This window comes from Mustela nivalis (assembly GCF_964662115.1).
Source record: "Mustela nivalis genome assembly, chromosome: 16".
Classification (NCBI taxonomy): domain Eukaryota; kingdom Metazoa; phylum Chordata; class Mammalia; order Carnivora; family Mustelidae; genus Mustela; species Mustela nivalis.
This window is the reverse complement of record NC_139035.1, coordinates 37,982,534-38,000,247: the sequence shown is the minus strand read 5'-3', so window position 1 is coordinate 38,000,247 and position 17,714 is coordinate 37,982,534. Positions and strand designations below refer to the sequence as shown.

General features: G+C 36.3%; 1 protein-coding gene across 11 annotated transcripts in view; it reads left to right on the top strand.

Annotated features, from left to right (window-relative positions):
* Positions 1 to 17,714, top strand: part of DENND1B (DENN domain containing 1B) — a 263,126-nt gene that overhangs the window by 186,679 nt on the left and 58,733 nt on the right. For all 11 annotated transcript variants that reach the window (XM_082701929.1, XM_082701927.1, XM_082701928.1 and 8 more), the window contains one exon: positions 524 to 625. In XM_082701929.1, coding sequence (XP_082558055.1) covers positions 524 to 625 — 102 coding nt within the window. The remainder of the gene's footprint in view (positions 1 to 523; positions 626 to 17,714) is intronic.

Sequence of the window (17,714 nt, the reverse complement as noted above, 5' to 3'; positions counted from 1 at the left end):
GAAAGTAGCTAATCAGAATTGTATGTGAAGTGATGAAGAGAATGTTATTGTAAGAACTTTTAATTAATTTAAAAAGAAATTAATGATCATATATAAATGGTAAAAAACATGCAGCAATTTTTATAGCAAGAATATTTTCTAATTAGGATAAAACTGCAGTTGTTGACTTTTTTCAGCTTTGCATACTCTTTTTAATGCTACTAATTCAATCTAATAATATTAAACCTTTGTTTTTAGGATATTCGTTCTTACTTTGAGGAAGTGAAACTAAGCAATTTTAAGACCCCACGATCCTTGATTAGGAAGCTCTAGTAGAAGCTTGTCAGTAGAGGAATATTTTTCTCCGATGCTGAAATCCAGCTATTATGTCTAAGAGTCTGTTTGACTCCCTTTAGACTTCTAGCACCTTGAAGTTGCTTCTGTGTCTTATACTCCCCCGCGACCCACCATGTGCCTTTTTAGAGAGACTATTTCTCTCTGACTGCCTTTCTATTGACACCCTAAAATCTTCATTTCTCTCTAGGGTGAGCCCATCACGTTCTGTGAGGAGAGTTTTGTAAAGCACCGCTCAAGTCTGATGAAACAGTTCTTGGAAACTGCAGTTAACCTCCAACTTTTCAAGCAGGTAAGAGTGGACCACCACATTGCCTTCTGTAACAGATTACAGAAATGTAACAGAAATGCATAACACATTTTTATCACTTTTACCAAAAGTATGTCAAAACCCTGAGTAATGTCTGTTCTGGAATTACAGAAAATTTTTCTTTCTCTTGTAACTCTGTAGTTATCGATAGCATAGCGCTCTAGAAAATGGTAGAAAAGTAACTTTGTTATTAAAAAATTCATCATTGAATGTGCTGACCTAATGGTCTGAGGAAGGGTATTCATCCATACAGCTATGAAACCAACATGACTAGTTTCATGTAAGGCATCTAGGAGTTTGCTCTGGTAAATTGGTAGTGGCTAAACAAACCATATTTCTTGTAGGACAGTCCTAGGACAGTCCTAATGTAATCCAGTTTATAAAAACAGATGTCATAATTATAAATTTAAAATTCAGAAAAAAATTCATAGTCCTACTATGTATCTTTATTTTTGGCTCAGAAAATGTAAATGCCACTTCGAAATGCAGGTAGCTTAACATCAGAATTCAGAATGTTTATAAGGACTAGTTCTTTCATTCCAGTGTGTGATCATAGCAAGTCTCTTAATTCAGGCTTTTCTTAGTTTCTGTTTATGTAATTTAAATTAAGTTCTAAACACTTTCTTTTCTTATACCACATGATAATTTAAATGTATAGTTACTCATGTGAATTCAGCAGTTAATGAGACCTACAGTGGGTCATAAACCACTCAGGGCCAGGGTACAAACATGAATAAAAATTCAGTAATGCCCTTGAGAAGCTGAAAATCTAATAGAATCCTTTGGACTGTTTGGAGAAAAGATACCATGTAACTTGAGATCAGCTTTAAACTAAACAAGTCATTTAATTTGATAGTGACAAAACCAATACTATTACCTATATTCTGAGGAAGTTTTGAAAAATAATTAGAAAATAATCTGGGGGGGGGTGCTATAACTGCCTTCTAATATGTGAAGGTTTACCTCAAAGAAAGGCTTAGATTTGTACAATATCTAGAAGAAGCAGAATAAGGCTTGATAGGTTTCAGGGCCCAAGATGTTTTGTGAATTTCTAAAAATGGATGGGTTACTTTTGGTGCTCCGTCTCTAGAGAACTCCAATATTATACTGAATTGTTTCCCAAGGTTGTATGAGGACCATGGGATGGTCTTTATAAATGCTGAAGTATATAGCAAGTGTAGCCCTGTACTGGTTTCCTAGTGCATGCTTCTTGTGTTAAATAACAGTACCCTTTTTGTATTTTTGTCTCTCAAGGAGGTGTAGTACTACTGCCCATTTTCAAAACCGAATTGTGGGGTACCTGGGTGCCTCAGTTGCTGAAAAGTGGCTGCCTTCAGCTCAGGTCATGATCGCAGGGTCCTGGGATCGAGCCCTGCATCATGCTCCCTGCTCAGCAGAGAGCCTACTTCTCCCTCTCCCTCTACCTGCTGCTCTGGTTGCTTGTGCTCTCTCTCTCTCTGTCAAATTTAAAAAAAAAAAAAAAGAAGAAAAGTAACTTTTTTTTTTTTTTAAGATTTTATTTATTTACTTGAGAGAGAGAGAGTGAGCATGAGAGGGGAGAGTGTCAGAGAGAGAAGCAGACTCCCTGCTGAGCAGGGAGCCCGATGTGGGATTCAATCTCAGGACTCCAGGATCATGACCTGAGTTGAAGGCAGTCTCTTAACCAACTGAGCCACCCAGGTGCCCAAGAAGAAAAGTACCTTAAAAAAAAAAAAAACGAGTTGTGAAGGTCAGAATATATGGGAGTCAAGAATTGAATGGGTGGATAGAATATCCAACTTACTACTTAATCTTTCACCATGAGAATGTAACTAAAGTCTTTTCATTAGATGTAGTTCAGACACAATAATTTTTTTTAAAGATTTTATTTATTTATTTAACACAGAGAGAGCAATCACAAGTAGGCAGAGAGGCAGGCAGAGAGAGAGGGGGAAGCAGGCTCCCCGCTGAGCAGAGAACCCGATGTGGGGCTCGATCCCAGGACCCTGAGATCATGATCTGAGCTGAAGGCAAAGGCTTAACCCACTGAGCCATCCAGCCACCCCAAGTAATTTATATACTTACAAAACATTTGTATTTTTTACAAATCAGATAGAATTGGGTTAGATCTTGGCCCTATCACTTAATAGCTGTTTGTTAATAAGTATCTGTTTCTTTTTCTTTAAAATAGAAATACCACCTTAACAGGGTTGTGCTAAAATTTATGTTAATTAATACATGTATACCTGAGCACAGTACACAACATTTTGTAGAGCCTTACTAAATTTTAGTGTCTGCTTCATTTTAGAGCAATTACATTAATAGAATACAAATCTATGCAGGATTTTTTAAAAATAAAACTCATTCAGAAAAGTGAAATGTGAAATATGAAAATAGTCAATTAAATTAGAAACCATTATATAGACAACTTGAATAGTTTTACATGTACCAACTGACCATATTCTCAAGCTTGATATCATTTTATGACCTTTAAGAAATGATACTTGATGATAGCCCTGAAAGAATTTAAAAGATTCCTGTTAACAGTTTCACAAACTTCTAAAGATGAGTAAGTTCCAGAGATTGACTATACAACATAGTGCCTATAGATATAATTGTGTATTTAAAATTGGTTAAGAGGGTATATCTCACGTTGACCTGTGTTCTTAGCACAAACAAAAACACAAAGGAATTCAAGGAAACTTTTGGAGGTGTTGGATACATTTATTACCTTGATTGAGGTGATTATAGCAGGAATGTATACATATGTCCAAACTTGCCACATTGTCTACATTGTTTATGTGCAATTTTTTTTTAAAGATTTTATTTATTTATTTATTTGACAGACAGAGATCACAAGTAGGCAGAGAGGCAGGCAGAGAGAGAGGAGGAAGCAGGCTCCCTGCGGAGCAGAGAGCCCGATGCGGGACTCGATCCCAGGACCCTGGGATCATGACCTGAGCCAAAGGCAGAGGCTTCAACCCACTGAGCCACCCAGGCGCCCTACTTATGAGCAATTTTTTGATTATCAGTTACACTTTACTAAAGCTTGAGGGGGGGGAAGGAGAAAAAAAACCAAAAATAGGAATCAGTTAGTAAAAAATTATCAACAGATGCAGCCTCAAAGATACTATTGCTATTTCTAAAAGAATATGAAAAAATTTATTAGGTACACATAGTTACTATTCATTATTATGAATTTATGATCCATTATAGGTCAAGAGCACCTCAGGTTCTCTATTTAGCAATGCTTATGCATCAAAATTGAGAGAAGAGGGACCCAGGAGAGAAATGTATAATTTTAAGTTAAGAGTTAAAATAAAACTGTTATTTCTTTTTCTTTTTTTTTTTCTCTTACTGTTATTTCTGATAATATGGCAGGAAGGATTCAGAGCTAACTTACATACTGAAACAATTTTAAATACAGTATTTAAAAAACTTTTTTTGTGGTGGGGGCACAGGAAACAACACCCAAATTGAGAAGTTTATTTGAAGACCCTACTCCCACAATTCTGGGATGATTTAGTGTAAAAGTAAACAAGAAGTAAGGTTGCTCTTTCCCTTAACTCATTTCCTAGTGATTGTACCTTTGAAGCACTGGTACTGAGTGGAAGGGAGGGAAAAGTGCTGCTGAGAAGTAAACACACCAGCTTGTAGAGAAATTTGAAGTCTGAATTAATAATTTCATATTTAGTCTGACATAGCTCAAGCCAAGTTTAAAGTGATCCTAAATTGTTAACACTGTCAGGCCCTAAGCGGAGGCAAACACACATCTTCTCTTGAGGAATCCAGGCACCAAAGAATTCTCCCACCTATAATTCCAAAGAAAAACTTCTGTGCTAGAAATTATTAAAAACACAAATCATGAATGAGAATTAGAAGAAACAGCAGACAAATATTGACTTGCAAAGACTTTAATTATTGGAATTATCAAAAATAGAACATAAAATAGCTATGCCTAAGATGTTCAGAGAAATAGAGGATAAGCTTTAAAAATGTTCAGGATATAAAAACATTCAAGAACTGGAACAATTTTAAGAATATAGCAGATATAATTTCTGGTAAGATGCATGTAATTGAAATGAAAGGAAATTGATGGGTTTAACAGCAGATCAGATCTAACTGAAGAGAGATTTGCAAAACTGGAAGATATATCTGAAAAAGAAATTAGCAAGAAGATAATGCAGAGAAATGAAGAAATAAAGAATGTAGGAGAGGTTAATAGACATGAAGGGTAGAGTTGAAAATATCCAAAGCCATCTAATCAATTCTGAAAGGAGAAGACAGAAAATGGAGAAGACGTAGTAAAGGACAAAGCCAGAACCAATAAAATACACCACTTTATAAATTTAGGAAGTTCAACATATCCAAACTGAATAAATAAAAAGAAATCTACAGCCACACCATATATTCGTCTCTAAAGCATTAAATAATAAGGGAAAATTTGAAAAACAAGAGGAGCAAGATAGATTACCTTCAAAGGAGCAATATACCGAAAGCTGGCTTCACAGCTGCAATCCAGAAGATCCTGCCATATCTTCAGTGTGTTGAAAAAAAATATATCCAGAATCTTCTGACAACTAAAACACATCCTCATTATAAGAGTAATATAAAAACATTTCCCTCCAAAAAAACTGAGTTTTCCCCTTGTGTTTGCTTTATTGATGTGTCTACTTGGTTAGGCTAATATCCCCAATTACTTTAAATGCTTCTCTCGGTGAAGGTATGTTTACAGATATAATTTAAACTTCCGATCATTTGACTATAGATAATGTGAGTAAGCCTGTCTGAATCAGTTGGAATGCCTTAAACTCAGAACTTAGGTTTCACTAGGAAAGAGAAGAAATTCTACCCATGGGATGACCACTTTGGTTACCTCCTGTGGATTCGGTCTACTCATAATTTTTCCTTCCTGATAACTCTCCTATGAATTTCAGACTTGCTTAGCTAGCCCCCTAATCATGTAAACCAACTCCTTGTAGTAAATCTCGTGTGTGTATGTATCTACCTATCAAATCTCCTACTGGTTCTGCTTCTGGATGAACCCTAACTACTAATAGCAGAAAGAAATCTTTGAGAATGTACTTTAAGAAAGTACTTCAGGGAGAAAGAAAGTTTTCTCGGTTCCAAGATGGAAGGTCTGAGATGCAAGAAGGTAGAATAAAATAAATGGTAAATATGTAGATTTGTGCAACATAGGCAAGTTCTTCCACACATTCAAGAATGAAATTGTTCCAATTTAAATTCCAAAAAAATTCCCGTTTTGATAGTGGGAAAAGGGAGATCCTCTTCAATTTGTTTTATACAGCTAAGATCATCTTGGTTCCAGATCCTAAAACAGCATGAGCAAAGAACATTATAGGGCATCCTTACTCACGAACATAGATGCAAAAATTTAAACAAAATATTTGCAACCAATTTTACCAATATATAAAAAGGATACTACTTTATGAGCAGGTTGCATTTATTCCAGAATTTAAATGGCAGCTGCATATTAGAAAATCTGTGAATGTAATTCACTACATTAGCTGATTATGGGAGAAAAATCATTAGATCATCTCAACAGATGTAGAAATTGTTCATAAAATTCATGGTAAAAGCTAAAGAAAAAGGCATGATTAGAGTTATTTTCAACAAATATCATACATAATATTGAAGCACTGAAAATTTCCCTCTGAAAAAGGTGTTACCTGTTACCATTGAAATTCCTAACACACATAATTTAGCTACAAAAAAAAAAAAAAAAAAAAGGTTTAGAAAGAAAACACCAAACTGACTTATTTTTATTACTTTCAGGAGAGAGACAGGTTTCTTTCTTTTTTCTTTCTTTCCTTCTTTCTTTATTAATTTTTTAAAAAACATTATAATATATTATTAGCCCCAGGGGTACAGGTGTGTGAATAGCCAGGTTTACACACTTCACAGTGCTCACCATAGCACATACCCTCCCCAATGTCCATAACCCCACCACCCTTTCCCGACCCCCCGACCCCCAGCAACCCTCAGTTTGTTTTGTGAGATTAAGAGGAGAGACAAGTTTCTTAAGACATGATGGAATAGCTGGCATAAATTTGACTTTACTGGAATTAAGAACATTGGTTATTAAAAAACACCATATTTGTAGTACCTATAAATCACTCATGGATTTAGACTCTAGAATTAAAACCAAGCCAAAACAAAACAAAACAAACTCCTACATGTCTGTAAGAAGTTTTCCCCTTGTCCATCCCCTTATCCATCCAATAGAATTGTGCAAAAGACTTGAATTAGCACATGCAAATGAAGAAGGCTGAATAACTAATAAAAGTATGCAAAGTACTCAACCTCATTTGTGGTTAGAGAACATAAAATTAAAAAAAAAATAGCACCTCATACTCACCACATTGGCTGAATTTTAAAAACCTGAAAATCTCAAAGTTTGGGAAAGACATGGAGCAAGGCACCAAGTTTTAACTGTTCATGGGAGTGTAAATTTGCACAAATTGTTTAGAAAACACTTTGAAACTAGCATTGAAAGTTAAACATGCAAATTTCCTATGAATTCCCCTCTAAGTGGTGCACCAGAAATCATTTACTACACTGCTCATAAAAGTAAAATACTGGCAATAATCTTAGATATTCATCAGTATTAAAATGAGCAAATGGTTATATTCATACAATAGAACATTATACACAGGGAAATAAATAAGCTGCAGCAAAACTGATCACGAATGAATTAAATGAACAACAAATCACTGAAGAATTACTATGATGATTCCTGTCTGTCGTGTTTAACAACAAAAAAATTAAATAGTATATTATTTAGGGAAACATTTGTGTGATAAAACTATAAAAGGCAAGGAGAGGATAAGCTGAAGGGAAAATGGTCTTTTCTGTGGAAAGAAAGGGACACTCAAGGATGGACCTCCTAAGGAAGGGAATGTTTTTCGTAGTTTGCTTTATCATTATTATTTAAACTTAATTATTTAAATTACTGTTATTTGAATTATTTAAGTACTATATAAAAACATCTCTTTTTTTTGTTTCTAGATCAGCCTGTAATAGGTGGTTTTCATTGACAGTGGACTTCTTAACTTCTTGGGGCCTCAGTTTCTGCTTCTGTACGATGAGTGAGACTGACAGGTCACTAAGCTTGAGATACCTTTTGGCTCTAACATTCCATGATATTTTGAAATAAACATAGCTTAGACGGATGATGTAGGTTCCATTTGGATAAATTCCTCTTAAGATAATGGATTTGGAAGGATTCCCAGAAACAGCTTCTTAAATCCACAGCCCTGACATCACCCTGTTTCTTTAGATAGCAGCTGTATGAAGATTTAAGCTATTGTATCTAGGACTCTTACCTTTATCTCATATTATGCTAACACAATAAAGGAAATTATTTTCTTGTGTATATTATTTGTTATTAAGGCCACTGGAAGTTAAGTTTTTTCTGCTCATTTTGTTATACACTTTTCCTGGCTAAGGACCATAGCTGAGTTCATTGTGTTGATCCAAGAGCCTAGTCTAGAACGACAAACTTATGAGATATCTATGAATATAGGCCCTTCTTTAGCTGGCAACCAAGATATATATAACATGTAAGGAATTCAAGTATAGATACATATTCAAATTGGAAAATCCTCTTTTACTGTTCTTCCAAAACCCTTTCCTACCTGTCTTAAGATAATACAAATGTGTCTAGAAGAAACTTTTCCATCCAACAAAATGTCCCCAGTGGTGGAAGAGAATGTTTTTAAAACGAATGGGAATGTGGCTGTAGGAGCTCTCTGAAAAGCACAACATTTAATGAAGCCATTTGTAAGTTTCAGAAACATTCATGCATATCGTGCATTCTGTACTACAGTATAGCTGTTTTATATTAAAATGAAAATATTTGGGGGCACCTGGGTGGCTCAGTGGGTTAAAGCCTCTGCCTTCAGCTCAGGTCATGATCCCAGGGTCCTGGGATTGAGCCCCCGCATCAGGCTCTCTGCTCAGCAGGGAGCCTGCTTCCTCCTCTCTCTCCCTGCTTCTCTGCCTACTTGTGATCTCTGTGTGTTAAATAAATAAATAAAATCTTAAAAAAAAAATGTGGGGCCTGTGCGTGGCTCAGTGGGTTGAGCCTTTGCCTTCGGCTCCGGTGGTGATCTCAGGGTTCTAGGAATGGGCCCTGCATTGGGCTCTCTGCTTGGTGGGGAGCCTGCTTCCCCCTCTCTCTCTGCCTGCCTTTCTGCCTAGCCTACTTGTGATCATGCTGTCAAACAGATAAATAAAAACTTTAAAAGAAAAATGAAATAATAAAATAAAATAAAATGAAAATATTTTATTATTTTTTAAGACTTTATTTACTTATTTGACAGATGGAGATCGCAAGTAGGAAGAGAGGCAGGCGCAGAGAGAGGGGGAAGCTGGCTCTCCACCAAGCAGAGAGTCCAATGCAGGGCTCTATCCCAGAACCCTGAGATCATGACCTGAGCTGAAGGCAGAGGCTTAACCCACTGAGCCACCCAGGCACCCCTAAAATTAAAATATTTTAAACAATTTACTGGTTAGATTACCATTTGCCTCCCTTCATCTTCAAGTAAAATTAAGTTTTCAGTTAAATACATTGTATTTATCCTTTGACTTTGAATTCCTGGTCTCACCATCATGTGTCCCTAATTGCATGCCTACCCCATTGTTAATAGCATTGGCTCAGAAATGCTCTGGAATCCAACAGACCTGGGTTTGTATCCTAGCATGCCACTTTATCAGAGTAGCATACATTGTAAGATGCATTGTCTCACTTTGGGCTTTAAATCCTTGCTCAGTTTCCTATACTAATGCAATATCCAAATACACTGAATATCCCTTCAAATATACCTTTCACAACATAAGGTTTTGTATATTCTGTACCATGAAACCAGTATTAATCTGCTGTCATTCTTCCATAGCTTGCTCAAATGTCAGTCCTATCCAAACCAACCTTCCCCCTTACATCCTCTGTTCCCTTAGAGCTTTGTTTATATCTGAGTTTTAGCATTTAGTCTACGTTACTATAATTTACCTCTTTGTTATGTTTTCCTTCACCTGTCTAAAGCCTGATTTTCCTCCCCCTCACTAGGTCTGTACTCCTTTCTCTGTGCCTATACTATCTTGAAAACATTTTGTCCTTTTATTCACCTTAACAGTTATGTATTGAGCATTTGTTTTTGGTCAGATAATGCTACTTCAAGCACTTGAGACCCAGAGCTATGTAACATGCTTTCATGGGAGTTATTTCTAGTGAAGGGAATGGGTTAACAAGCAGCAAATAAGTTCAGAGAGTATGAGTTATTAATTGCATGAGTAATTTTAGACCAGAGGATCAGGAAAGATATTACTGATAATTAAGGTGATACTTAAGCTAAATCTGAGAAGGGAATTAGTTTTGGAAGGAACATCATTTCAAGTAGAGGGAATTGCTACTGCAAAGACCCTAAAGGAGGGAAAGAACTTGGCATTTCCTAGCACTGGAATTAAATCAACTATGAGCAAGAAAGAAAGTTGTATTAGATGAGGTTAGAAGAGCAGAAAGAGGACAAATCTTACTGGACTTTTTGAAGGCATAAGGATTATATTTTATTCTAAATGAGGGGCACCTGGGTGGCTCAGTGGGTTAAAGCCTCTGCCTTCGACTCAGGTCATGATCTCAGGGTCATGGGATCGAGCCCTGCATCAAGCTCTCTGCTTGGCAGGGAACCTGCTTCCTCCTCTCTCTCTCTCTCTCTCTCTCTCTCTCTCTGCGTGCCTCTCCGCCTACTTGTAATCTCTGTCAAGTAAATGAAGTAGTATGCTACTGGAAAACTTTTGCTGGAGTATGATTGGATCTGATTTGTATTTTATAAGATTGCCCAGATTATGTTGTAATGGATTAGAGGAGAGAGAGGTAGCAAAAGTCCAGTTATGGGTCTGTTGTAGTTGTGCAGGAGAGAACTGATCATGGCTTAGATGAGGAGGGTAGTAGAAAAGATGGAGCGAAACAGAGCACAGTTCAATTATGTTTGGGAGGTAGAATTGCCAGTTGTTGCTGATGGATGAGAGAGAGAAAAGGGGAATGCCAAATCAATATTAATGCTCATATCTTTATTTGTATATTGGCACCTCTAATAATTCTCTTTTTAGTTCACATATTAATTTTCTGTAAGTTTATGAGCTATATAGTGGGCCATATATGATTTGATTCCATAGATGTAATTTCTTACATAGGATCTTGTTAATGCTGGGTGCTAAGTAAAATATTAGTAAAAATTCTCTGTGCAATATTTTATGATTACCACTTAGAGAAAGTGATTTTGAGTACTAAGATATTTATATACTACAGTGATTAACAGCCATAAACTCTAAGATTAGGGAGACGAATTTCTGTTTCATGAAAGTAAACTTTTCATTATGACCGAAGAATATGATAACAAGCCTACATCCAATAAACAAAAAACAACATTATTTATATAAAATTTCTCAAAATCAATCCACTTCTGATGAATCACTATTTCATTTTGTAAATATGCCACCAATTCCATCCAGTTTTCATTACATAAGGAACATACTTTTGTGGATATATGTAGAAAATTCTCGTGTCAGTGAGAATGTTCTCATGTCAGAGGATACTTACCAGAAATTTGAATTAAAATTCATTTAAAGGGGCGCCCGAGTGGCTCAGTGGGTTAAAGTCTTTGCCTTCGGCTCAGGTCATGATCCCAGGGTCCTGGGATTGCCCCACTTCTGGCTCTCTGCTCAGCAGGGAGCCTGCTTCTTCCTCTCTCTCTACCTGCTTCTCTGCCTACTTGTGATCTCCGTCTGTCAAATAAGTAAGTAAAATCTTTAAAAAAATAAAAAATAAATAAAATTCCTTTAAAAAGTCTTTGATGAGCTTTTGACAACTGTTCTACCCAACACAACTACTGTTCTGAGGGAATATTTGAAAATTTATGATTTAATCAAATATGTCCTTTGCATTTTTGGATGGGGGAGAGTGTTTATACTCAGCTCACCTTCAGAATTACTCTGAAGATGATACATAAGGAAAACTTAGTGGCTATGATATAGAATGATATTTCTTTTTCTAAAAGCATCTGACGAAGTACCATATCAAAGATCGATAAATATATTACAGTCTTGGAATATGAGGCAAGATAATGATGTGTGTATGATGTGTAAAGAGCTGATTTGGGCCCATAAATACAATTTTCTGATATAATCATTGCTTGATTTCAGATCGTAATTTATAACATATATTTCAAAATGCATTGTATAATAATTCTAAAAACTTAAATTTGAAATTTATCATATAATAATAAAACATTATAGGGGTAATATCTGTTTATTCAATAAGCATTTATATGGTAACTACTATTTGAATGTCTACTTGCTATGTGATGATTAGTGTTTTCGTATTTATCATAGATTTTTAAACAATTGATATATTTCCCTAATATATTATTGTACACAGAAAAATTGTAACTTTATGGTGAAGAAACCCAGCAGACATGAGCTTAACTAGGTGATCAAGGTTAACATCACCAGCAGTAGCAACATAAAGTGACACCATGTACCCCCTGATGAGATCTGCTGAGGGCTCAGTCACCCCGTGGTGTTCTTGCCAAAATACATAACCTCCATCTGATGATGAGAATATAGCAGACAAGCCCACATTGAGGGGCATTCTACAGTATGACTGAGCAGTGCTCTCCAAAAGGCAAGAAAAGTTTACAAAGGGCAGAGAAAGACTGATGAACTACAAATGGAAAAGACCGGATTAGATCTTGCAATAAAAACATTAGTAGAAAAACCAGTGTAACCTGAATATAGTCTGTAATTATTTAATGATACTATAACTATGTTAATTTCTTGATTTTGATAAATGTACCGTAATTATGTAAGATATTATCATAAGGGAAAGTTGGAAGAAGGTTATATGGGAACACTCCATTCTATTTTTGTAACATTCCCATAAATCTAAAATTATTTCGAAATAAAAAGTTTAAACAGATTCTCAAAGAAAAACAAAACCCAACAGGGCATTCACATTAAGATATCTTAATGTCTACCTAACAGAGTCTCTTTCATGCCACTATTATTATCTTTTGTGTTATGGTTTCTCCTGAGAGGATAGGTTTTGTTATGCATGTAATGAAGAGGAAAAGAATCCTTGCTTTGATCCTCTTTAATGTACCTTTCTTTTATACTTACTTCTCAATCTGTGACATAGTTTTTAACTTTTTTCCTTTTTCTCTAGGCTGTTCCTTTAGTGTCCTTTACAGTTACATTTGCCTTCTACCTGTCCTCTAAATGTTGCAGTCCTCTAGGCTTTATCCTTAGACCCCTACTTCTCCAACTAGTGGTTCTTATGTAAGACCATCACTGCATATATATATATATGTTAAGTCCCCAGTACATCTTTATTGTAGACCATATAAATGTAAATGTATGTCTGTGTGTTTGCACAGTATGCATCTTTGTGTACACCTCCATACATACACATACACATACATCACCCTTACACATTCCTGCATTTGTACATGTACACACATACTGGAACCCCCTGCATTCCTTCATTTGGGAACCAATGCTACCCTGTTGCCTAAATCAGAAAATGAGGAGTCCTCTTTTCCTATGTTATTACTGCTGACTTTTCTGGTTTCCAGTTGTTTACTATGTTCTGTTGATTCTGCTTTCTAAATATTACTTAGATTATCTATTTTATCCTCTTCAATTTCAATGTCAGTGACTTATGTTGGAAAACTGGTTTAGTTCCGTGTAAGCCATCATCCATTCTACTTTTTTCTTTCTTTCTTTCTTTTTTTTTTTTGCATTCTACTCTAAGATGGCCCTTTCTGAAAACCAAATCTTATATTATTCCTATTATATTTAGAATGAAGTTCAAACCCCTAGCATGGCACACAAAATCCTTCATCTTATGGCTTCTGCCTCTCTAATACTTCTCCAGATGCCTTTGCTATAGCCATTCTGAATGATTTGTTGTTAGGTCTCTGAAAAATAGTTTTATGTTTCTCTGAAAAGCCCTCAATCAGAGGCATTCTACCATATGACTGAGCAGTGCTCTCCAAAAGGGTCTAGATCACCAGAGGGAAGGTGAAAGACTGATGAACCACAAATGGAAAAGATTTGGTTTGATCCTGGGATAAAACAAGACATTAGTAGAATAACTGGTATAACCTGAATATAGTCTGTAGATTATTCCATAGTGCTGTATCTGTGTTAATTTCTTGTTTTTGGTGAGTGTACAAAAGAATAACTTGGATTATAATAAATGCTTATTAATGAGTAGTGAGAAAGTAAAAGACAGTGAGTATGAAGTAACAAAAATAACATTTATGAAACATTGATGAATTGGATCATAATCCAGGTTGATTTGTTTGCCTCTTTCTTGAGTTGTAGGCTCTGTAAAGACACGGATCATTTTTTAAACTGTTTTGTATCCAAATATGTAATACATGATAGACATTTAGTGTTGTCAAATAAATAAATCAAAAACTGCTGAGTAACTTATTATAAGGAATAGGTATGAAAATATCTTGACAAATTTTGATAGAAGACCTTATAAAATTGATTATAATGAAGCTCACTTAGGAATAATCCAAAACTTGTAGGAGTCAAGTGTTACTCTGTTTTAAATTGGTGTGTATAACTTAAACCTGGAGTCATATAATGACCTAAGATATAGGGTGAAAATTCAGTGACATCCTGAGCATTCTCTGTATTTTGTGCTATGACCTGCTTTCTTTGATTTAATAAGATGTTGAATAAAAGGAGTGAGTCAAAAGCCATATATCTTCCTTTTATGTTAGCTAGAGGTTTTGGAAGATTTTAGAAAGCTTTTAACATAAATAATAAGATCTTATGAATTTCTACATTATCCTATTAATCTTTTTTTAAAAGAAGCATGATAGTTACTTTATATGGTATGTAATCTATAGCTAAGATAAACACATGCACTAAAGATTCAACAACTTTGGAGTATTAGGAAACATTTGATATATGAATCATTAGGAGATGGTAATTATATTTATAACATGAAAAAATAATAAAAATAAAATGTGACATAGGGGAGATCTGGAGACTTACTGACAGAAGGAAGGAATCCATAAGGAGAGATAGCTCATCGGGTCAAGAAATACATTATTTTTCAGCATCCTTTGCTCACTTACTTCAATAAGTAATTTTTGGTTTTAATTTTATTTATTTGAGAGAGAGAAAGGTGTAGGTATAGGGGGAGGGGCAGAGGGAGATGGAGAAGTGGACTCCCTGCTGAGCAGGGAGCCCCTGGGGCTCAATCCCAGGACCCTGGGATCCTGATATGAGTCCTGATGTGAGTCGAACCCAGGCATCCTACTTCAATTAGTATTTTATTTTATTTATTTTTTTAAAAGATTTTATTTATTTATTTGAGGGAGAATGAGTGAGAGAGAGCATGAGAGAGGAGAAGGTCAGAGGGAAAAGCAGACTCCCCAAGGAGCTGGGAGCCCGATGCGGGACTCCATCCTGGAAGTCCGGGATCATGACCTGAGCCAAAGGCAGTTGCTCAACCAACTAGCCACCCAGGCACCCTCAATTAGTATTTTAAACAGTGTTTCTCGAAGTGGGCTCTTAAACCATCTGCATCAGATTTATCTAAAAAGCCTATTAAAAATGGATATTCTTGGGGCGCCTTGGTGGCTCAGTGGGTTAAAGCCTCTGCCTTTGACTCAGGTCACAATCCCAGGGTCCTGGGATCAAGTCCCACATCAGGCTCTCTGCTCAGCGGGGAGCTTGCTTTCTCCTCCCTCTCTCTGCCTGCTTCGCTGCCTACTTGTGATCTCTCTCTGTCAAATAAATAAATGAAATCTTTTTTAAAAAATGGATATTCTTGAGTCTCACCTTCAAAATTTCTGACCCAAGATACTTGGATTAAAACCCAGGAATCTACATTATTAATGAAATACATAGCAATATACACACTGAAGCTTTGGAAACATTCATGTAAGTATTCTTTATTAATTCTGTCAATTCAACAGTATAATTTGAGTGTCTACTTATGTATGAGGCAGTGTTTTGGATGCTGGAATATATTGGAGAGCAAAGCAAAAAAATATCGGATTTTGCATATCTTTTATTTCTAGTATGAAGGGGACAGATAACAGATAAGTTACGTAGAATGTTCAAAGATGTTAAAAAAAAGTAAATAGAATGGGAAAAAGGGTTCCCTGGGGTTAGGAAGGAATATAGTCAGTGTGGATTTCATGGAATATGTGGCATTTGAACAACTTCCTATAGGGTGGTCAAAGATAGAAGCAGAGAGGAAGATTTGGAAGGCTATTGCTATAATCTTGGTGAGAAGTCATAGCATTTAGGAACTGGCTTGTGGAGGATAGGATAATAGCTGGTCAGGTTATGGATCCATTTTGAAGATAAAGTCAGTGGATACTTTTAAAGATTTAGTATAAAGTGTGAGAGAAAGAAAACTCAGAGATGTTTTCATGATATCTTATCCAAGAAACTGGTAGGATGTAGCTGTCATTCTATTGAAATTGGGAAGAATAGGGGCAAGAAAGATTTTGGTGAGAGGAATTCAGTTTTGAACATGTGAAGTTTGAGACATCTGTTAGACATCCAACTAGGATATTGGTTAACAAATGGATAAATGAGGCAGAGGAGAAAATTAGACTGGAAATAGACATTTGGGGGTCATTAGCATAGGGTTAGGTTTCAAAGCCATTAGACTGGAGACAAGTGAGATTATCAGGGGAGTGGCTGTACAGAAAAATGGCAAGAAGCCCAGGAACTGGAAAATAACAGGAGGCAATGGTGGAGGAGGCCAAGAGTGAGTGACCAGTGAGGCTGGAGAGAGTTCAAAATAATAAAGTATCTTTGCAACCAGGTAGGGAAAGAATACTAAAGAGGAAGGGGGTCAACACTGTCAAAGTCTCGTGACAGGTTAATTAAAATAAAGACCTGAAACTGACTGCTGAACTTAGCGAAGTGGAGACCTGTTGACGTCAGCAAGGGCAGGCTTGCTGAAATGGTGAGGCAGAGGTTATGGCTGAAGTATGGGAGAAGAGGAAGTGGAGACCAAAGTCCTGACAGCTCTTTTGTGTTTTACTGTAAAGAGCAATACAGAAATGGACATAGCTAGAGAAGTAAAAGGGGTCAAGAGGAGAAATAACACGTGTGCGGGCCAGTGGGAAGATCTAGTAGAGTAAGAAAGCTATTTGCAGGAAAAAGGAGGGAAAATGGTTGGTGGACTTGGTCTTGGTGAGGAGCACAGTTACTGCATCACAAGGTAGAAAGCACAGGCATAGGAGGAGGAGGAGGTAAAGGGGCTGGATAAATAGGATGCTTAGAATTTGCGGAATCTTTCTTTTAATGATTTCAGGTCTTTTTTTCCCCCTTCAGTGAAATTAAGAAGCAAGGTCATCCGCTGAGGAAAAAAATGGGGGAAGTGGTTGGATATTTAAGAAGGGAGAAGATATAGCTGGGAGAGTGAATGGACTAGGAAAAAAAAATTGTTTGGCATCATTCGGAGCACATTAGAGATGGCAGATTATGACTTTTTAACGTAGAGTAGTCCTCATGCTTGGCTGGGTTTTCTCTCTGCACCTGGAGCTTCCTACAGGCCTACTGATAATATGCTTGCTCCTGTTTCCGGGTGTTATTTATGCTGGTGGCTCCCTTACCCTGGAATCCTTTCTCCCATAAACTATGTGGCCTACTTCCTCACGGCTTTCAAGGCTTGACTCAGCTGTCATCTTCTTCATGATATCTGCCCTGATCACACGATTTCAAATTGGAAGTTCCTTGCTCAGGCTCTCCTCTTCTAACACTATGCAAGTCTCTCCTCTTTTCTAACACACTACATAATTCTCTTTTCTAACACTATCGCCTTCTAACATACTACATAATTGATTACATTTTTTTTCTCTCATGCTTCCACTCCCCTTCTCCCCCCAAATGTTTAAGCATCATGAAGGGTTTTTTTGTTGTCATTATTGAACTATAATTGACTTACTAGTTTCAGGTGTACAAGATAGAGATTTGATATTTTTATACATTATGAAATGATTATCACCATGAGTCAAGTCACCATCTG